At 39.3% G+C, this 20,908-nt stretch overlaps 1 protein-coding gene across 1 annotated transcript in view; it reads right to left on the reverse strand.

Annotated features, from left to right (window-relative positions):
• CORIN (corin, serine peptidase) overlaps positions 1 to 20,908 on the reverse strand; it is a 358,777-nt gene that overhangs the window by 213,058 nt on the left and 124,811 nt on the right. Inside the window, exon 5 of the mRNA XM_045284056.1 lies at positions 4,017 to 4,198. Coding sequence (XP_045139991.1) covers positions 4,017 to 4,198 — 182 coding nt within the window. The remainder of the gene's footprint in view (positions 1 to 4,016; positions 4,199 to 20,908) is intronic.

The raw sequence follows: 20,908 nt of genomic DNA on the forward strand, positions 1-20,908 counted from the left end.
GTTTGACGAAATGGATATATGTATGGATTGCGATAAAAGCTGTAAGAGCGCCCAGTAATTTTTTTTTCTTTTTTAAGAAAAGCACTAATGGATTGACACAGGAGCCCTGGTGGCAGTGGGTTAAATGTTAGGTTATTAACCACAAGGCTGACAGTTCAAGTCCACTAGCTCCTCCTTGGGAGAAAGCTGAAGTTGTTTGCTCTTATAAAGTTTTACAGTCTCAGAATTCCTAATCGGCAATTCGACTCTGCTCTAGAGGGTTGTTATGAGCCGTGATTAGTCACTGGCAGTGGGTGCTGGGTTGACTCAGTGGCTGCAACAATGGGCTAAGACATAGTAATGATGGCACAGAAAGAGTAAGATTTTCATTTTCTGTACACGAGGACACTACATGGGCACCTAACATCAACAAACAAAATAGAGCCTTTAGGGGGCAGATCTTTTAAATACTATGAACTTTGCAAAATTAGGAAATCACTAAACAAACAAACAACAAGTAGAAACATCAATACTTCCTGACCTCCTGATACAGGGCAAACCTGACTTGTAGAGTAACTAACTCCATCTTTTAAATGTCTAATTTTCCACACATAATTTAAGAGCTGCACAATGCAGCAAGGGAGGATGATGACCCAAACAGAGAGGAAGAAAAGAAATCAATAGAAACGGTTCCTGAAGAAGTTCAGACATTAAACTTATAGACAAAGACTTTAAATAAGCTATTATAAATACACTGAAAGAACAAAGAAAAACATTTTTAAAAAACTCAAAGAAAACAAAATTTGAGACACGCACATTCCCAGCTGAGGTCAAACAAGGCAATGCACTAAGTTCTTGTTTCAGTTTTCTGATGGTAAACAAATATCCTATTTAATGCCGAATTTTTCATATTCTATGCTTTTTGTTGGTGAGTTTTTTGCTTACAATGTTCTCCATCCCCCTACCCCCACATAGCTCTAAAATGCTGTCTAGTGTTCCTAAGTGCAAGAAGGCTATGATGTGCCTTACAGGGGGCAAAAAAACCTGTGTTAAATAGGCTTCAAGAGGTCCAAGTTGTGCAGAGGTTAAGCACATACCTGCTAATAGAAATCCTGGTCATTAAAGAAATAGCATAGGGGCCACGTTTGACCTCTGCTGGCCACACAATGGGATAGGGGCATCCAGCTCCACACCAACCTAAGGCCAGTTGCCACAAGGCAGAGGTCAGACATGCCTCTACCCTTCATCCTTATTTATCTTACTGTGACACCAACCATCACTCCCATGGCACTCTACATCTCTGCCTGGGCTCGACAGTACATTGCAATGGCCACATAGGACCCACAGATAATGCTCACAATGTATTGTGGGGTTTTACAGTGGGGTGTACCACAAGTCAGGGTGAGAAAACATTTAGGAAACTGTCCTTTTGTCCATAGTGCTGCTTCTCAGTCATGCCAGCGGGCATGTCTCTCTCTGGTCCTCAGCCTCTCATCCCTCTGCCCAACTCAAGCAAGTGTCACAAAGCTCCTAGTAATGATGAATGCCCAAAGGGTACCCCACTCTGCAACCCAGCCTCCTGCCCAAAGGCACTCAGCTTTACTCATTCTGTGAGTTGAGTAGCCCATCTCGTCTCATTGTCCAGGTGCAGCGCCTCTGCTGTGTATCATGGTCATGGCCAGTATCCTCTGGTGCCCTACTGCCTTTACCAGTTCAGGCAGGGATCTCACACATGCTCCATGTGGGACTCCTCTTCCTTGATGGTCAAAAGATTCCTCTTCCAGCTCCTGAAATGCCTCATTTTATGCTCAGTGAAATGGCAAATCTGACCCATCCCCTGTATTTGAGTTTCACACATCCTAGTTGCATGGCCCACTACGACAAAGGTTCCTTTTCATTAGCATGGTCCCACCCAATCATTTGGTGGGAGTTACAAAGACGGTAGGTAAGAGTCATACCAAGTAGTTTCATATCACCACAGCTGTTGGAACCATGTATAAGAGAAAGTAGGCCGTGTGCTTCTGTGAAGATTACAGTGTTGGGTCAGTTGCAGCCTGTCCCACAGAGTCTCTATAAGTCCAAATCTCCTTCAAGGTAAAGGATTTTTAGATCTGGTTCATCCTGGAATGAGTTAGAATGCTGTTGTCTATGTATTTATTAAGTAATCAATAGTATTTATTAAGTAAAATGTTTTTGCACATATATGTATCATTAAAAAACATGTATGTACAGATAGGTTGATGACAATATGTTTATCTATAGAAATAAATAGCTGTCTGTCATGACTTCATAGAACACAATTACTGTGAATAACAAGAATCAACTATAATGGTGATGAGTACACACAGAGCAAGATTAATCCCACCTCCCATTAGATACAAAAATCAATTCCAGAATTATGAATGATAAAGCAACAGAACTCCTGGGAGAAAATAAATATAGGAGAAAAGCCTCTATGTCTTAGGATAGGCAAAACAAAATTAAGACACACACAAAAGAAAACACAGACTTACCAAAATTAAAAACTTCTATTACATATATAATTGGCATTAATAAAGACAAGCTACAGAGCAGATTTCTGCAATATATCCAACAGGTCAACAAATGACTTGTTTTAGTGTGCATAAATAATTACAAATTGATAATAAAAATACAGACAATCCAATTGAAAATGGACAGAACATTTAGTTCACCCCCAAAAAAGGATAATCAAAGGGTCAAAAGACATAAAAATGTGATCAAATCCATCAGAAAAAATGAAAATTAAAGTCACCAAGAAATACTAAAATACTCCTACTAGAATTCCTAAAATGAAAAAGGTTAACGATACCAAGTACTTAGGAAATATTTGCAGTAACTGCAAGTTTTCTGCAGACCTGGTAGGAGTTTACATTGGTTAAGTGGTACAACCACTTTATAAAACTTTTTGATTGACTAAATATATAACCTTGTTCACTCAAAGACATGTACAAAACCATATTATTATTTATAAAAGCTGAAAACTGGAAAAATGACTCAATTGTCCATCAATAGTAAAATAGAAAGATGTACTATAGCATAATCATACATTAAAATACAACAATGAAAATGAATGAACCATAACAAGATGAAAATATAATGAATTTCTCAAACATAATATTGAGCAAAAGAATCCAGATGGAAAAATAGCATATACTATAACATCTCATATAAATATGTATATGTATACATATACACACATATGTATCATTCAAAAGCAGTCAAAACTACTGCAATAAAATCATGACAGGTTTCTTTTGGAAGGATAGCTGAAAGGCCGGAGACTTGAGGGTTGTCTTAGAGTTCTCTAGAGGAACAGGACAAGTGAGACATACAGATAGATAAAGCTATAGATTCAGGGATATGATAGATATAGAGTGATTTACTTCATGCAACTGTCAAGGTTGAGGGCATAGAGGAGGAAAACACCCCAGGGAAACTCCCTTCCTACTTTCTTTTAACACAATGTTCTATGTGCTTTAGGTGTAAGTTTACACAGCAAATTAGGTTCCCATTTAACAATTGTTATACAAAGTATTTCATCACATTGGTGACTTATTTTCACAATGTGTCAACTTTCTCATTATTTTCTATTCTGCTTGTTCTGTTAGCATTAATCTAGCTTCCCCACTCCTCCTTACCTTCTTACTTTCACTTTAGGGCGGACGTCTATATGTTTTTCACTAATTTATGGAGCTTTGACCACACTGTTCAAGATAGTCTATTTTACTTAGGACAAATGATTTGATCACATAGAACTACCGTATCACAGCAGGTAGACTAGTGCTTTACCAAACAGCTGGGCACCATAGCCACGCCAAGTCAACACAACATATGAATTGTCGTAGTGGGCCTCTGGGATATTGGTAATCATCTATTTCTTAACCTAGGTCCTGGTACACAGAATTATTTACTTTGCAAAATCTGTTGAACTTGATGGTGTTTGTTTATGTCCGTTGCTTAATGAATGGCATAATTTGATAAAGCTTTTGTCAAGGAATTGAAACCCAGATACCTACATTGCTTTCCTTTCTCGTTCTGCGGTGAGAAGCAAATCCTGCTGCTGTTGCTGCTTTCTGTTTGGTTCCTGAACTGGGAGCATGTGAGGAAATCAGGCCAAGAGGAGTTCACCATCCCCAGGACTGATTCACAGCCCTCCTTTGCAGCCTCACAGAAGGACCTGCAAGGCAGGAGGCCATGACTAGAAGAAACAAGAAAGGAGAAAATTTATGTTTCTACAGATTTCTTCTCTAAGTAATAATGAAATTAAGAAAAGCCAGCTATATAGTAACCTACATTTATATTTACTATATTCAATCCTTAGGTGCCTTGGAGGGTTACATGTTCAGCTGCCAACCACAAGGTTAGCCATTCAAACTACCAGCCACTCCTTGGGAGAGAGTGGGAGATTTCTGCTCCCGTAAACATTTTAGCCTCAGAAAGCCACAGGAGCAATCTACCCTATTCTACAGAGTTGTTGGGAGTCAGACTGACTCCATGATGGTGAGTTTTTGCTTTTCATATTCAGTCCTACCTATCATGAAGCTTTTAGTCACTCTACTCTCTTGCTAATGGAGCCCTGGTGGTATAGTGGTTATGAGTTGGGCTGCCATCCACATGGTCTGCAGTCCAAAACATGAGTATTTTCTCAGGAGAAAGACTGGGCTTTCTACTCCTGTAAACAGCTCCAGTCTTGGAAACTCACAGAGAGTTGCTATGACTCAGCATTGACTTGATGGCAGCGAGTTTGGAGTTTGGTTTATTATCTTGCTAAGATCCTTGAGTGGTGCAAATGGCTTCTATTCTACAACTCATTTATAGGTTGGCACTACTGTCCAGTAGTGTCAAGGAAGAAAGATCTCACAATTTGCTTCCATAAAGATTTCGGCCAAGAAAATCCTACTTATTGCATATGGAGTTTTCATGAGTATGTATTGCTTTGATTCCATTGAGAATAAGCAAGTTCCATAATATTTCATCTATCAACTCCACATGCATTGATTTCAAATGACTTTTTAATGACCTGTGTCAAAGTACGGAGCCCAAGTGGCATTATGGGTTAAATACTGGCCTGCTAAATGCAAAGTCAGTAGCTGAAATGTACTAGTCTTTCCTTGGGTGAAAGGTGAGATTGTCTGTTCCCATAAAGATTTACAACCTTGGAAACACTGTGCAGGGTCAACAGGAGTCATGATCAACTCTATGACAATGCATTTGGATTTCTAGTGTATTAAGATATACTTAGCTATTAAAAAGAGTTCTACTTAATGTAAAAAAGATGAACTAACATGCAAATAATGCCCTTAATTAAGAAAGCTCAATGTAGATCACTAAATAAGTAGGTTACTCTCTTTTTTATTTTCCCTTTGAGAAATGTGGAGAGGAAGAAAGTTGTTCCTTAACATCTCTACCTTCCTAGAAAATGAACATTATACGGAGAAATGGTGATTTAGAAGACCTTGCACAATTATCTACCTTTCCATAATTCTGTTTTGTCCTCAGCAAAACAGAAAACTGCAAGTAGTAATCAGCTAATGATAAGAGCAATGATGTCTCAGTCACTCATTCATTGTCATGGAGTCAATTCCAACCCCATATGTAATCTTAAAACCATACCATCATGAATGGGGATGAGGACCCCAAAGATGTCAGGGAATGCATGTATTCTCAGGTGGAACCAAGTGGGTTTATAGAGCTAGATTGTAACTTTTTGGGCCGGGCATCTAGCAAAGGTATGTCAACTGGTTTTAAGGAAACCGGGAAAGAAAATATACGGTATATGCGTATGATATTGGTATATCCACCACCACTTGTCTGCCACTTTATTGTACTGGCCTGTTACTGTGATGCTGGAAACTATGCCACCAATATTTCAAATACTCTCAGGGCCAGCAAAGGTTTCAGCAAGACTTCCAGACTGAGAACAGGGGAGGAAGAAGAAATAGCTGATCTGCTGCTAAGAGAGTAGCCACTGAAGGCCTAATGAACAGCAGCAGAACATTGTCTGAGATTGTGCCATAAGAAGAAGCCCTCAGGTTGGAAGGCACTTAAAATAAGGCTGGGGAAAAGCCTCCTGCCTCAAAAGAGATTCATACTGAATAACATGCATGTAGCAAACGCTTCAGGAACATCATTTGCTGATGGGGACCACTCGAAATAATAATAAGAAAAAACTCAAACATTCATTAATAATCATAAAATGGAATACAAAACATATGGATCTAGGAGACTGTAAATCATCAAAAACAAAATGGAACACATAAAAATTGATATCCTAAGCATTAGAGAGCTAAAATGGACTGGTGTTGGCCACTCTGAATTATACAATCACATGGTTTACTATGCCAGGAATGACAAATTCAAAAAGAATTTTGTCTTATTTCCTTAAAAAACAAAAATATTTCAAGACCTATCTGGAAATCGATGCTAGCTTTGAGAGGTTATATGTAAACACCTATAAGGAGAAATAGATACTACAACTGGGATTCAAATCTATGCACCAACCACTAAAGAGAGTGAAGGAAAAACAAGATTTCTAGCCACATTGTCAGTCAGAAATTGGTCAAACATGAAATCAATATGCACTGACAATGACTTGTGATTGGAATTCAAAAATTTAAAACAAAGAGGAAGGATCAGTAGTTGGAAAATATGACCTTGTTGTTAGAAATGAAGCTGGAGATCACATGATAGAATTTTGCAAAACCAATGATCCTTCATTGAAAAAATCTATTTTCAATAGCATATAATGGCTAAATACATGAACCTCGTAAGATAAAATACACAGGAATCAAAGTGAGGACATTTGTGGGAAGAGAACAGATATCACTAACTGTTCTGCCAAAACAGGCCAGGGACCGACTGTGAAACAGGTCATCAACTGCTCAAATGCAAGTTCAGGCCAAAGCTGAAGAAAATTAAATCAATGTTGGCTATAACCCACCTGAATTTAGAGACCACCTCAAGAACAGATCTGGCACATTGAAAACTAATGGCTGAAGTCCACATGAGGTGCAAGCTGCCATCAAGGGCACCATACATGAAGAAAGCAAAAGGTCATTAAAAAGACAGGAAATAAAGAAAAAGACCAAAACATATATCGTGAACATAAAGAGTTAGAGTAAATGGGCAAAATGGTGAAGTAAGGAGCCGAGCAAAGATTTCAAAGGGCAGTTTGAGAAAATAAAGCATTAGAATGAAATGTGCCGAGACCGGCCATTAGAAAGCCAAAAGAGAAGAACATGTTCAGCATATCTCAATCTGAAAGTACTGAAGAAAGCTTCAGGTCACACATTTACACATTTAAGGATTCTATGAGCAAAATATTAATTATAATCCTGTGGCTGTGATAGCCATTTTAACTTCTTGGCAAATGTAAATTTTGATTACAAAATTTCCCTTAGATAACCTATATGTGAACAATTGGAGAGACATGAATAAAATGATACTTATGATATTTAATTGAATGGAAAGGATTAAAACTGACATTTTGCTTGAATTATCAAATTAACATTAAAAATTAATGTTAATGTCCATAAATTTTTTTAAAGAAAAGAAACTAAAGACATCTAACTTGGCAAAGTAGAAGTAAAGCTCTATTTGCAGGTGATGTGATACTGTACACGGAAAATTCCAGACTCGGCAAGAAAATTGTTGGAAGTAATGGAATAGTTTCCAAAGGGCAGGCGACAAGATTAACATACAAAACTCAATTGAGTCCCTTATCCTAACAAAAAGAGCTCTGAAAAGGAAATTGGGCAAACAATATAAAGCTACCCCCAAGAGGAAATACTGAGGAGTAAATCTAGCCAGAGAAACAAAAGACTGGTACAAAGTACCACGGACTGTCAACCGAACCAACAAATCTATCATGGAAGAAGTACAGCCAGAATGCTCCTTAGAGGCAAGGGGGGTGAGACTATATCAAGAACTTTGGACATTTTATAAGGAGAGACCAGGCCCAGGAGAAGGACATCATGTTTGGCAAAGTAGTGGGACAGCAAAAGAGAAGAAGACCTTCAACAAAATGGATTGACACAGTGGCTGCATTGATGGGCTCAAGCGCAAAAGCAATCATGAGAATGGCAACACACTGTGCGGTCTTTTGTTGTATTGTGCACAGTGTCGCTATGAGTGAGGTAGTTGGTTTATTGTGCCAGCCTGGCCGATAAACACATGTGGGATTAATTGAAGGGTGGAGAGATAAATGGCTCGGCGAGCCTCGCCTTTCTTGTCTCTCGGTCTTTGATCATCGGGCCAGTGTGCAGCTGCCTTGCCTGCTCTGTGCCTCAATTTGCAAGCTACACTACCTATGGGACACCTAACCTGTGGACTGTGTCGCTGTAATTTGAGGTTCCTTCAGGGCCTGCTTCGCCACGCAATTGGAATTTACATCTCTTGAGCTGGGGACTGACTGTTGGTGACCTGGCTGACAGTTGGTGATCTGCCTTGCTGTTTGCTGCCTGTGCCTGAATAGCCTGAGTCTCTCTACAGAGGACTACCTGGCAGTCCTCAAGACTTGAAGGACTGCCAGTGTCTCACAAATGTCTAACACATTTGAATTGTACTGAGCCATTTGTACTGCTTTATAATTTAACTGTTTATTTCTTGTGTTACCTATCTATATCTATATATTAGCAATCTGGTTTTATCTCTCTAGAGAACCCTGTCTAACACATTTTGGTAGCAGGAGTGGGGTGTTGAAGTAGCATCACTAGTGTTAAAACTAATCAGGCTGGAGAGCCAATTTAAGAAGCCCATATTTATGATTTTATTTCTCTAGAAGCACTCTTGGTACTCAATAGTACCCAACAACAACAACGATTCAGAAGTGACTCAATGACACCTAACAATAACAGACAGTTAATCTTTGACAGCGGGTTGAAAAATTAAATGGGGAAGAGATGGTCTCTTCAGCAAATGCTGCTGGCAAAACTGGATATCTACTTGCAAAAGAAGGAAACAGGAATCCATATCTCACCACATATACATCAAAGACCTAATGTGAAACCTAAAACTATAAAGCTTATCAATGAAATATGAGGAAACATTTAGGGGCCCTAATACCTGGCATAAGTCAGCATAATGAAAATGCACACAAACATAATGAAAAACACAAACTGCAGAAGATAAAGTAAAAGTTACATAAGACCCAAAATTGTCTCTACTTAGTATATCTTTTATTTCTATCTTAGCATCTTTTTATGGCTTTCCATCACATGAATATATCTATACACACCCATGTTCATCACAACACTACTCACAATAACAAAAAGATAGATACAACCTAACTGTCCATCAGTGGAAAATGTATAAACTAGCCTTGTTACATATGCACAATGGACTACTAGACAATGTTAAAAACTAACCATGAATCTGTTTCACTCAGCATGATGATCACATAACATTGGTAAGCCTGAAGGGCATTATACTATGTGAAGTTAGTCAATTGTATGAGGTCACTATGGTAAAAAAATCTAAAATTTTTCACACTAAAAGAAGCATTCTTTGATATTTAACAGGAGAAGGAACAGAAAGAAGGGATGAGAAGCCATGGGTTAAAAGACAGACAAGATCTCCAAAGCCCATCTGTAGGCAACTGGACACCCCCTTACAGAAGGGTCATGGGGAGGAGATGAGCCAGTCAAGGTGCAGAGTAGCAATGATGAAACATATAACTTTCCTCTAGTTCTTAAATGCTTTCTCCCCCCACTATCATGATCCCAATTCTATCTTACAAATCTGGCTAGACCAGAGGTTGTACACGGGTACAGATAGGAACTGGAAACACAGGGAATCCAGGACAGATGATCCCTTCGGGACCAGTGGTGAGAGTGGCGATACCGGGAGGTGGAGGGAAGGTGAGGGAGAAAAGGGGAACAGATTACAAGGATCTACATATAACCTCCTCCCTGGAGGATGGACAACAGAAAAGTGGGTGAAGGGAGACATTGGACAGTGTAAGACATGACAATATAATAATAATTTATAAATTATCAAGGGTTCATGAGGAAAGGGGAGTGGGGAGGGAAGGGGGAAATGAGGAGATGATATCAAGGGCTCAAGTAGAAAGCAATGTTTTGAGAATGATGATGGCAACAAATGTACAAATGTGTTTGACTCAATAGATGTATGTATGAATTTTGATAAGAGTTGTATGAGCCCCCAATAAAATGATTGGGGGAAAAAAGACAGACAAGAGATTGGGAAGTTTGCAAGAGTTAGAGGAAACAGAGGCAAATACTGTTATATACACAATCCTAAAATTGTGGTGATCTACGAGTAGATGCTTGGATAGACAAGCAAGCTGAACTCATAAATATACATAGATTTGATAGAGGATGTTTGCATATATCTATTTACTTTTGCTGGAAACATATCCCTAAATGTGGTGGAATATCTAGAGGATGAAGTTATGAAGACTTCTTAGACATAAGCACATTGAAAAGTGAACTACTGGGTGTACAGACTCAGGATTTAGTATAATAAGGGTATACCAAGGTCAATTGGCATAATACAGTTCACAAAGACAATGATCTGTGTGCTATTTTGGTGAATCATCACATGACGGTCCACGTGTGAGGATTTCAGTTTTCTTTATATTGAGCTGCTATTCATACTGAAATTTGTAGTCTGTGATTAGTAAGTGCTTCAAGTCCTCCTGACTTTCAGCAAACAAGCTTGTGTCATCTGACCTTGCCAGAAAATCAAGCCAAGACTAGGGAGAGGAGCATCTACATTGTGGAGGAGACACTGATAGTTCTGTTGGTGAGTATGGTGGGTGACTGGGGAGAAGTAGTTTCCCATCAGGAAGGGATGCTAAACAATGATTGTAGGGAACCCAGGGGGATAATGGACCAGAATTTACGTTCCTGGGTAGACACTCTGAAAATGCTTCTACCCAACCCTCAGTGAACCACACCATAGACTAAACACCATGATGACCTTGGACACTGACTTTGCAGGCAGCCTGGCATAATCCAGGGAATACACCAGAAGGACTTAACATAGAGGCCCAGCAGGATGAACTGAGCCCTTTCCCAAAGGTGCCTGCACCTTTGGACTGTGGACTAGAGTACTCGGATGGGGGAGGAAGCAGAGAGTGGCTACTCCGACCTGTGGAAATTGGACCTTGCGGGGAGCCCCTAGCTTGGTGGGTGTCCAATGGAAAGGGACCAAGAATCACAATAGATTTAGTACCTCAATGCACCCCTCACAGGGACATGACAGGTTTTAATCTGTTGAGCAGGGATCTGAACTTTCAACAATTGATCAAAGAAGTATCCCTCTGGCACCAAATCCCATTCTTAGGGTAAACAGAACCCATCAAATGGGAAATTGAACTTGTGTGGAGTAACAACGCCTGGGTTGTGGCTCATGGTGGAACTGTACTTGCATAGACTCCTCATACTGAGTCTCTAGAGTGCTGTGTTGTTAGAAAGCTTGGTGATGTTACAAGTGCACTCACCCTACACCCCAGGGGATGATTGACAAGGTTTTACTCTACTGTTCCTATGGGGTTTTTATTTTCCTGCCTTCAGATAGCTAGTTTTTGTTTGTTTGTCTTTTGTCATCTGCTAGTTGGTTTGTTGCTGTTGTGGGGGTAGCTGGTCTTATGGGGGCTTGACTTTGTCATAATAGGACCGCCACATCTGAATCATTTATTTCCCAGGGACAAGCAGATGGGTTATGGGCCTCCACTGAACTCTAATCCTAATTAAGAACAATTAGTTCTGATAACGTGGCCCTGCTTGATACTCACCTTCATGAAATGCTCACTGAAGATTAGGGTGCTACAGCAAAGTGTGGTGAAGAAAGCAGTTGGTGCCCAGCTATCAATCGGAATAGTGTCTAGGGTTTTAAAGGCTTGTATTCAAACAAGCAGCCATCTCAGCAAGGAGTCAACTAAGTCCACATGGAAGAACCACACCAGCTTGTGTGATCCAAAGATAACAATAACAAAAGTCAAACATGACAAAGGGAAAAATATCACAGCCTAAATTGCAAACACCCAATTTATTGAAGTCTATGAAGGAAAATGGGGACCCAAAACCCATTTGCAGAATATCTAGTAAGATTAAGCCACTGGCAGATATAGCTTCTAGCCACAAGCAAGGGTATCGAACAGCTTTACTATCAGATAGAGATCATTGTAATCATTATACTGAATTGAACGTGGTACTTGGTCAGTTGACCTCCCTCTTGACCCAACCTGAAATTATTCTAAGTGCAAGTATTTGTTGCTTATTTCATGACAAAAATTTCTTCCCTAGACTTTTAAATATTGATGGTGGTCTTTTCTTTCTTTGTATTTTTATCTCTGTATTATTATTTTATCCTTACCACTTTTTTTCTGTTTCTGTTTGTTATTGTTTCTTTTTGGTTCTCCAGTTTGTGAATCACAGAAGGAGTAGATGCATAGAGATAAAAATCAGTGCAATGTTTATAAGGGAGGTAGGGGTGGAGGTGAGAGATAGGAAGGGTGAGGGGGTTGAGGGAGCAAACAGTGTATGTGGGAAGGGAAAGGAACACTCAAATGGATTATGATTACACAACTCATTTTAAAAGCAATTTAAGCAGGGAAAAACGTGAAAAAATGTTCTAAAATTGGGGTAATGATTGTACAATTCTTCTTGATATGATTGAACTACTGAATTATATGATGTATGGATTGTGTGCCAACAAAACTGTAAAAAAATAAAGAATTGTGTCATCTGCACATCACAGGTTGTAAACGAGTCTTTTGCCAATCTTGAAGCTGTGTTCTGAATTTAAGTGTTCTACAATTCCCATTTTTTGCAACATTGCCCACATTTGTTGTGGGCCACACAGTCAAATGCCTTTGTCAACAAAACACAAGTAAGCAACTTCTCATAGTCTCTGCTTTCTTGCAAGACCCATCTGACATCAGGAATGATATCCCTCCCTTAATTTCCTGTCCTGAATGTAACTAGAGTTTCTGGAAGCTCCTTGTCAGTGTACTCCTGCATCCATTGTTTGCTTATTTTCAGCAAAATTTTACCTGCATATGATAATAATGTTATAGTTTGATAATGTCTGCATTGTGTTGTGTCACTTTTCTTTGAAATGGGCACCAATATCTATCTCTTTCAGGCCAGATAGCTAGTTGGCCAGATAGCTATGTGCCAATGATTTTTGGCATAGACTAGTGAGTGTTTGCAGGGCTTCATCAGCTTGTTGAAACATTGCGGTTGGTATTCTGTCAATTCCTGGAACCCTTTTTTCACTAGGGCCTTCAGTGCAACTTGGACTTCATCCTTCAATACCATTGGGTTTGGATCATTTGCGAGCTCTTGAAATGACTGAATATCAACCAATTTTGTATGGTACAGTGGTGCTGTATACTCCTTCCACCCTCTTTTAATGTTTCCTGCATCATTCAATATTTTGCCTGTAGAATCAGTCGATCAATATTACCACTTGAAGCTTGCGGTCTTTTCTTCAGTTCTTTCCGTTTGGGATCTGCTGAGTGTGTTCTTCCTTTTTGGTTATCCGCTCCAGGTCTTTGCACATTTTGTTACAATTCTTTACTTTGTCTTCTTGGAATGTCTTTACAAATTTTCTGTTCAACTCACTTACTTCATCATTTCTTCTACTTCTCTTAGTCTCTCTACATTCAAGAGCAAGTTCAGAGTCTCTTCTGACAGCCACTTTGGTTTTTCTCTCTTTTCGGTCTTTTTATTTTTTTAATTAAAAGATCATTTTCTTGGGGGCTCTAACAACTCTTATTACAACCCAAACATCAATTGTATCAGGCATATTTGTACATATGTTACCATTGTTCTTTTCTACACATTTACTTTCTATTGAACCCTTGGTATGAGCTCCTATTTTTAACCTACCCACCCCTCCCCCTGTGATCTCTTGACAGATTATAAATTATTATTATTTTCATATTCCGCACTGACTGCTGTATCGCTTCCCCCATTGTTTCTGTTGTTCTCCCCCCTGGAGGAGGTGTATGTGGTTATGTATCAATGATTATGATCATTCCTGCTTGCTCCCCTCCTCCCCACCTTTCCCCCTACCTTTCTGGTATCACTATTCCTGTTCCTGAATTCCATGTGTCATGAGCTCTTATCTCTTATCTATACCTGTGCACATGCTCTGGTCTAGTCCGAAGTGAGAAGTAGCACTTGGGTCATGATAGTGGGGGGTGAAGAAGCCTCAAGGAACCAGAGGAATATTGTGTGTTTCATCGGTGCTTTACTGCACCCTGGTTGACTCATCCCTTCCCTGTGACCCCTCTGTGGGGGAATGTTCCATTGTCTACAGGTATGTTTTTCATGGTGTTTGTTTGTTAGTTATGGGTGTTCTGATGCCTGCTACTCACTCCCAGTGACACCTCATGATTGCACAGACTGGTGTGCTTCTTCGATGCGGGCTTGTTGTTTCTGTGCTGGATGGCCACTTGTTTCACTTCAAGCCTTTAAGACCCCAGACGCTATATCTTTGAATAGTCAGGCACCAGCTTTTGCTTCCTTCTTATATGATGCTCTTGATATCATCCCACAGTTCACCAAGTCTTCGCTCATTAATTTTCAATGTGCAAAGTCTGCCCTTCGCATCGTCTCTAAAGTTAGATGGAATGTATTTAAAATCATATTTAGTCCTCATGGAATTGTTTTCATATTCTTCAGTTTCAATCTGAACTCATGTATGAACAATGGATGATCTATTATACCGCCAGCCCCTGGACTGGTTTTCCCTGATGATATTGAACTTCTCAAACATCTCTACCTAGAGATGTAGTCAATGTGATACCCATGTATTCCATCTAGCAAGTTCCATGTGTATAGTTACCGTTTACATTGAAAAAGGTACTTGTAGTGAAGAACTCATAAGTCTTGCAAAATTCTATTATGCAATCTTCAGCTTCATTTCTATCAACAAGGCCCCGTTTTCCAACTACTGATCTTACTCTTCATTTTCAAGTTTCCTATTTCAATCATCGATAATTCTCAGTGCATCTTGACTGCCTGTTTGATCAAGTTCAAAATTAAGTAGTTGGCAGCACTCTCAAATTTCTTCATCGCTGGCTTAGTGGTTGGTATGTGAAATTGAGTTATAATTGTATTATCTATATAATGGTTGGGGATTATTTCAACTAGGCAATCTTGAGTAAGGGTAGAGGTACAGCTCAGTTTACCAATTGTGTTGCAGCCTAATGATACCTCCCTGGTGCCATAGCCTTTTGCTTAACAGAGAAACTGGGCAGAGTTAAACTATCTTTGGCCCTCTGCCTTCTGCTGGAGCTGGATCTTGTGTCTGGTCCTTAGACCTCCTGTTGCTTCATCTGCCTATCACAGAAACTGCCAGTTGACTACTGATGGTGGATTCACCTGGCTGACTTTGGATCCCTACATCCCCCACCTGTGCCCCCTGCTGTTCCTCCGTCTTCCTGCTTCCTGCTCATCAGCTTCTATGAGTCAAGAGAAGCCAGACTTGAACTAGATTGGACTTATCTGTTTCTATAACTGGGTATGGCATTTCTTAATACGAATCCCTTTCAATATTCAACACATACAGCGTCACTGGCTTTGGAAAACCCAACATAACACAATCTGGACTTTCTTGTAAGAATGTTGTTACTGTCCTATCACAAACAGGATTGGACTTCAAGATATATCTTGAAATGCCCTTCTGACAATTAAAATCATGTCCTTCCTCTTGAATTTGTCATTCCAAACACTGTAAGCTACAAGTTTATCTTATTCAAAATAACCATTAGCAGTCCACATCAATTCACTAATGCCTAGGAATTCATCCTTATGAATTCCATTTCAGTTTTCTCAACTTCCAGGTTCCTTAGCTGCATACTTCATGCATTGCACATTCTGATTATTAATGGATGTTGCAGCTGTTTCTTCTCGTTTTGAGTGTTGCCTCATCAGCAAGCAGTGGTCTTGAAAATTTTGACCCATCTGAGTTATTGAGGTCTGCTTTGAGGAAACAGCTCTTTTACTGTAACATTCTAGAGATTTTCCCATCCAAGAGGCTCACCGTATAGCACTATATTGGACAATCTTTTCTGCTATTCATAGGGCTTTTATTGGTAAATCCATAGAAGTGTATTGTCTATTCCTTCTTCCTTATCTATCCATAGTCTGGAAGCTCTTATACAAAACATTGGTGACCCTGTTGGTATTTGAAACACCAGGAGCATAGCTCCCAACATTACAGCAATACTCAGGCCACCACAAATGGGCAGATGAGAGGTGGATATGCTAATTAAAAAGCAGAAAATGCATTTGACTTGTGAGGCAAAAAGATCACTGAAAAATTGACCAACATTCGATGCCTCAACTCATCCAAGTGTTTCTGGACTTTATCTGATTTCTGAATTCATATTTTTGATCATTTAATTATTTATCAGTATTTTGTATGGCAACATCAATAGCATTTCATGCAAGGGCCTCAAAGATTCCTTTCACGTTTCACAGGTGAGTAACTCAGAAACTGACTTCTTGTCACTGACCTGCCCCCAAGATAATATCGTATGTCCAATATCTTCCAAGGTTCACATGTCCCCTGTCTGATCTTGGGTTAACAGTTCCCTTCCTCCAAGATTCAGTTTTATCATCAGAAATGAAGGGGTTAGAAAAGCTGATTTTTCATAGTCCTTTTACCCCTGACATTCTTCAAATCAAAATTCATTCTACAGCACAACACTTTCCAGAGGAGCTCTGAAAATCTGACCAGCTTTGCTAAATTTCTAAAGATAACAGATATTTTTCTCAAACTTTGTCCTGGGTATGTAGTGAGTCACTAAAACACCATTTAGGACCTCCATTCTAAAAACAGGGTCTAAGAAAAATGTCTAGAGTGTTTGAGAATAGCTCTCTTAAGAGGTATAGCCAACTGAGCTTTAAATTGCATAGCCAGGACATGTGAAATAGTGATAGAGTATTAATAACGAGCAAGTATTTCAAATAGTGAAGAAATGAACACCATTTGTTCTCACTTTGGATACAATTCAACTGCCTATGAGGGGTTGGAGCACTTGGTGCTTCGTCACATGCAACAGTGGGTGAGACGGGCCATACTATTTGGGAATAGAAGTGCCTATATTCAAGCAACAAACAGTCTGATAACTAAAAAAAAAAAAATACCCATGAAACACCAGCATGCAGCCCAGGGAAAGGAAGGGATTGGTGTGGAATACCATAATACTATTTTTTAAATGTTGATTTTTAATTTTAAATTTATGTGTGAAGTGCACTTGGTGCTGTCAAAAAGTCCGAATGCATTTCAACTAACTTTAAAGTGAAAAAAAAAATATTACACCACCTCTATAGTTATTTGCTGAGCTATTTGATAGATGAAGAAATAATGTTATTATATAGATATGAATGGAATTTTTATAATGTTTTCATTAAGAAGGATTTATAAAATGATGTTATCTACAAAAACAAATTATACTTTTTGCCTATAAATATTTTAGGGAATAATTACAAAAAAAATTATGATGGATCCACAAAAATAGTGAGACACTTAACTACAAAATAAGCCCTGGTCAGTACATAGAATTAAAAGTATTAAATAAGCTATCACCACCTTGCAGGCTATTCAGTTTAATGGATTTTTAAATTTTATAAGAAACTTTTTTCTAGCTTTTTATTTTGAGCTACTTTTAGGATTCCAGAAAAGATGTAAAAATAGAAACCAATAATGTTCATAAAAATAGAGGAGAGGTCTAGCAAGAAAAGCTATGGATAGAAGTATAAACATTGGTGTGTACTTATATAAATACATTAATTCCTAAAAATAGAGATATTGGCCTATGTACATATATTTATATGGCAATGCATTGAGGAAATGGACAGACTTTGGGCCTCTACTCAAGCCCTCCCTCAATCCAAGAACACTTTGTTCTAACAACCTGGCATTCTGTGATGCTCACCTTCCCAACACAATTGCTGAAGACAAAATCAGTCCATAAGCAAATGTGGTGAAGAAAGCTGATGGTGCCCGGCTATCAAAAGATATAGTGTCTGGGGGTCTTTAAGTCTTGAAGTTAAACAAGTGGCCATCTAGTAGAGAAGCAACAAGCCCACAAGGAAGAAACACACCAACCTGTGTGATCCTGTGGTGTCGGGGGGATCAGGTAACAGGCATCAGAAGACACTCCCCCACCCCTCAAAAAAACATTATTGAGAATGAGGTGGTGTCGGCGAGATCAGGTAACAGGCGTCAGAAGATATCCCTCCATCCCCCCAAAAAACATTGTTGAGAATGAGGTGAGTCAGAGTAGAGATCCAAAAACCAGCTGTAGACAATAGGACATCCCCTCACTGAAGGGTCACAAGGAAGCAATGAGTCAACCAGGGCACAATATAGCACCAATGAAACACACAATATTCTCCTGGTTCCTTGAGGCTTCCTCACCCCCCACTATCATGACCCCAGTCCTGCCTTTCAGTTCTGGGTAGATTGGAGCATGTACACTGGTACAAATAAGAACTCACAGCAGACAGAATCCAGGTCAGGTAAACCGCTCAGGACCAGAAATGGAGTAGTGGGTAGGGGAAAGATGTGGAAAGGAAGGGTGGAAGGGGAAACCAATCACAATGATGAATGCATAACCCCAGCACCACCACCCCTGCCCCCCAAGGGGATGAACAACAGAAACGTGGGTGAAGGGAGACAGTGGTTGGTTTAAGATGTGAAAATAATAATAATTTACAATTTATCAAGGGGTCACGAGGATGGGAGGGGGTAGGGAGGGAAAAAAGAGGAGCTGATACCAAGGGCTCAAATAGAAAGTAAATGTTTAGAAAATGTTGATGGCAACAGATGTACAAATATGCTTGACACAATTGATGTATGGATTGTTGTAAGAGCTGTAAGAGCCCCCAATAAAATTATCTTAAAAAAAAAATGTTCATACATCCCTCAATTAGCTCCCGGCCCATACTAGCATCTTAAAAATCACAATATAGTTTTCAGAGAAGGAAATTAATTTCATTTCACTAAATACCTTTAATTAAATGAAAGAGTATATTTTAATATCAGTGGTCTACTAATAAGGAGCCCTGGTGGAGTAGTGGTTACGTATTGGACAATTAACCACAAAATAGATAGTTTGACATTACCAGCCATTCTGAGGGAGAAAAGATAAGGTTGTCTACTCCCATGAAGAGTTACAGTCTCAGAAACTCACAGGGAAATTCCACCTTGTCCTGAAGGGTCACTTTGAATCTACTGAAATTGAGTCTACTAATATCCATGATTCCCAATTAGGATTCTGCATTGTCATTGGGTCATTGGGTCAGCTTATTTTTGGCAAATAAACTAACCTTTACGTATATTTATAGAATTCATGACTTTAACTCTCTACACTCTAAAAAACAGTACACTCTTTGTAACAGACAAAGTTAAAAATGTCTCCCAATGATACTTGCCTATTGGTATGAGCCTTTGTATAATTTCTTCCCCTGTGGCAGGCTAACCTAGCGACTTGCTTCAAATCAATAGAAAGTGATAAAATTTCTCTTCCATAAAAATTAGATTACATAAGATTGCAACTTCTAATTTTCGCGGGGACTTCTTTTAGACTTTGAAGAAACAAGAAGTCATACTGAGAAGGTGTGCATGGCAGGAATCTGAAGATAGCCTTTAGTCAAGAAGGAAGTCAAATTCCCCCAACAATTAATGGGCTTGAAAGATGATGCTTCCCCAGTCAAGCCCTCAGACAAGTCCCCCCAGTCCTTACTAACAGCTAAATTGTAATATTGTGGCAGACCCAGAAACTGAACACCTGGCTAAATTTTTTCAAGTTCCTGACCTAAGAAACTGAGGTAACAGATGAGTGATGTTTTAAGAAGCTAATTTATGGTTAATTTGTTATGCAAAAATTGATAACAGATATATTGTTCCTTGAATCAACCCTTGGTTATAGGTACTATTCATTGATGAAGCACACATAGTCATTTTTTTTTTGGTTGGGGGTTTAAGTGGAGAGAAAATGTTTTGAGAATGAAGTACAAATGCGCTTTACACAATTGATGTGTGTATGGATTGTGATAAGAGTTGTATGAGCCCCTAATAAAATGTTTAAAAACATAGTCATTTATTAAAAGTATTCCTAAATTAGGTTATTCTAAAGCAGTAGTTCTCAACCTGTGGATCACGAACCCTTTGAGGTTCGAACAACCCTTTCACAGGGGTCACCTGATTCATAACAGTAGCAAAATTACAGTGATGAAGTAGCAATGAAAATAATTTTATGGTTGGGGTGTCACCACAACATGAGGAACTGTATTAAAAGGTCGCGTCATTAGGAAGGTTAAGAACCACTGTTCTAAGGCATAGTCAAAGGCAATTCCCAGAGCTACAACCAAACCAAACCCATTACTATCCAGTCGATTCACAGTGGCCACACAAAAAAATGTTCATACTGCCTCTTTGGGTTCTTAAGAGTGTTCAATTTTATGAAAGCAGACTGAAAATCTTTCTCCCACAAAGTGGCTGGTAAGATCCAACCTCCAACCTTCGGGCTAGCGGTTAGTTGAACATCCTTTAACCACTGCACTGTAACTGTCAAGGTTCTTCCCAGAATAGCTGTTCCCCGAGTTACTTAATCCTGCAGACAACAGTAGTGCATGAAGAGATCTGTGAGATCATCTAATACTGTTTCCTCCATTTGCATTGTTAGAATGCAGAAACTTAAAGAGGAGATGCCATAGCCAGACACTCTTGACTCCAGCCCAGTGCTCTAAACTGCCTCACCTAGATGACCATCTCTGACAAACACATGCATAAGTCTACAATGGCTTGTGCTCCCTATTGTTGAGTCAGGGACAGTCTGTCAGGGCCTCAACCCTTCTCCTTGCATGTACCAGGAAATGAAGCCGATGGACAATTCTCAGAAGTGGCTCAAAGAATAACT

The sequence above is a fragment of the Echinops telfairi genome, unplaced genomic scaffold (assembly GCF_000313985.2).
Source record: "Echinops telfairi isolate 266 unplaced genomic scaffold, ASM31398v2 ScPeMD7_7468;HRSCAF=8506_0, whole genome shotgun sequence".
NCBI classification, from domain to species: Eukaryota; Metazoa; Chordata; class Mammalia; order Afrosoricida; family Tenrecidae; genus Echinops; species Echinops telfairi.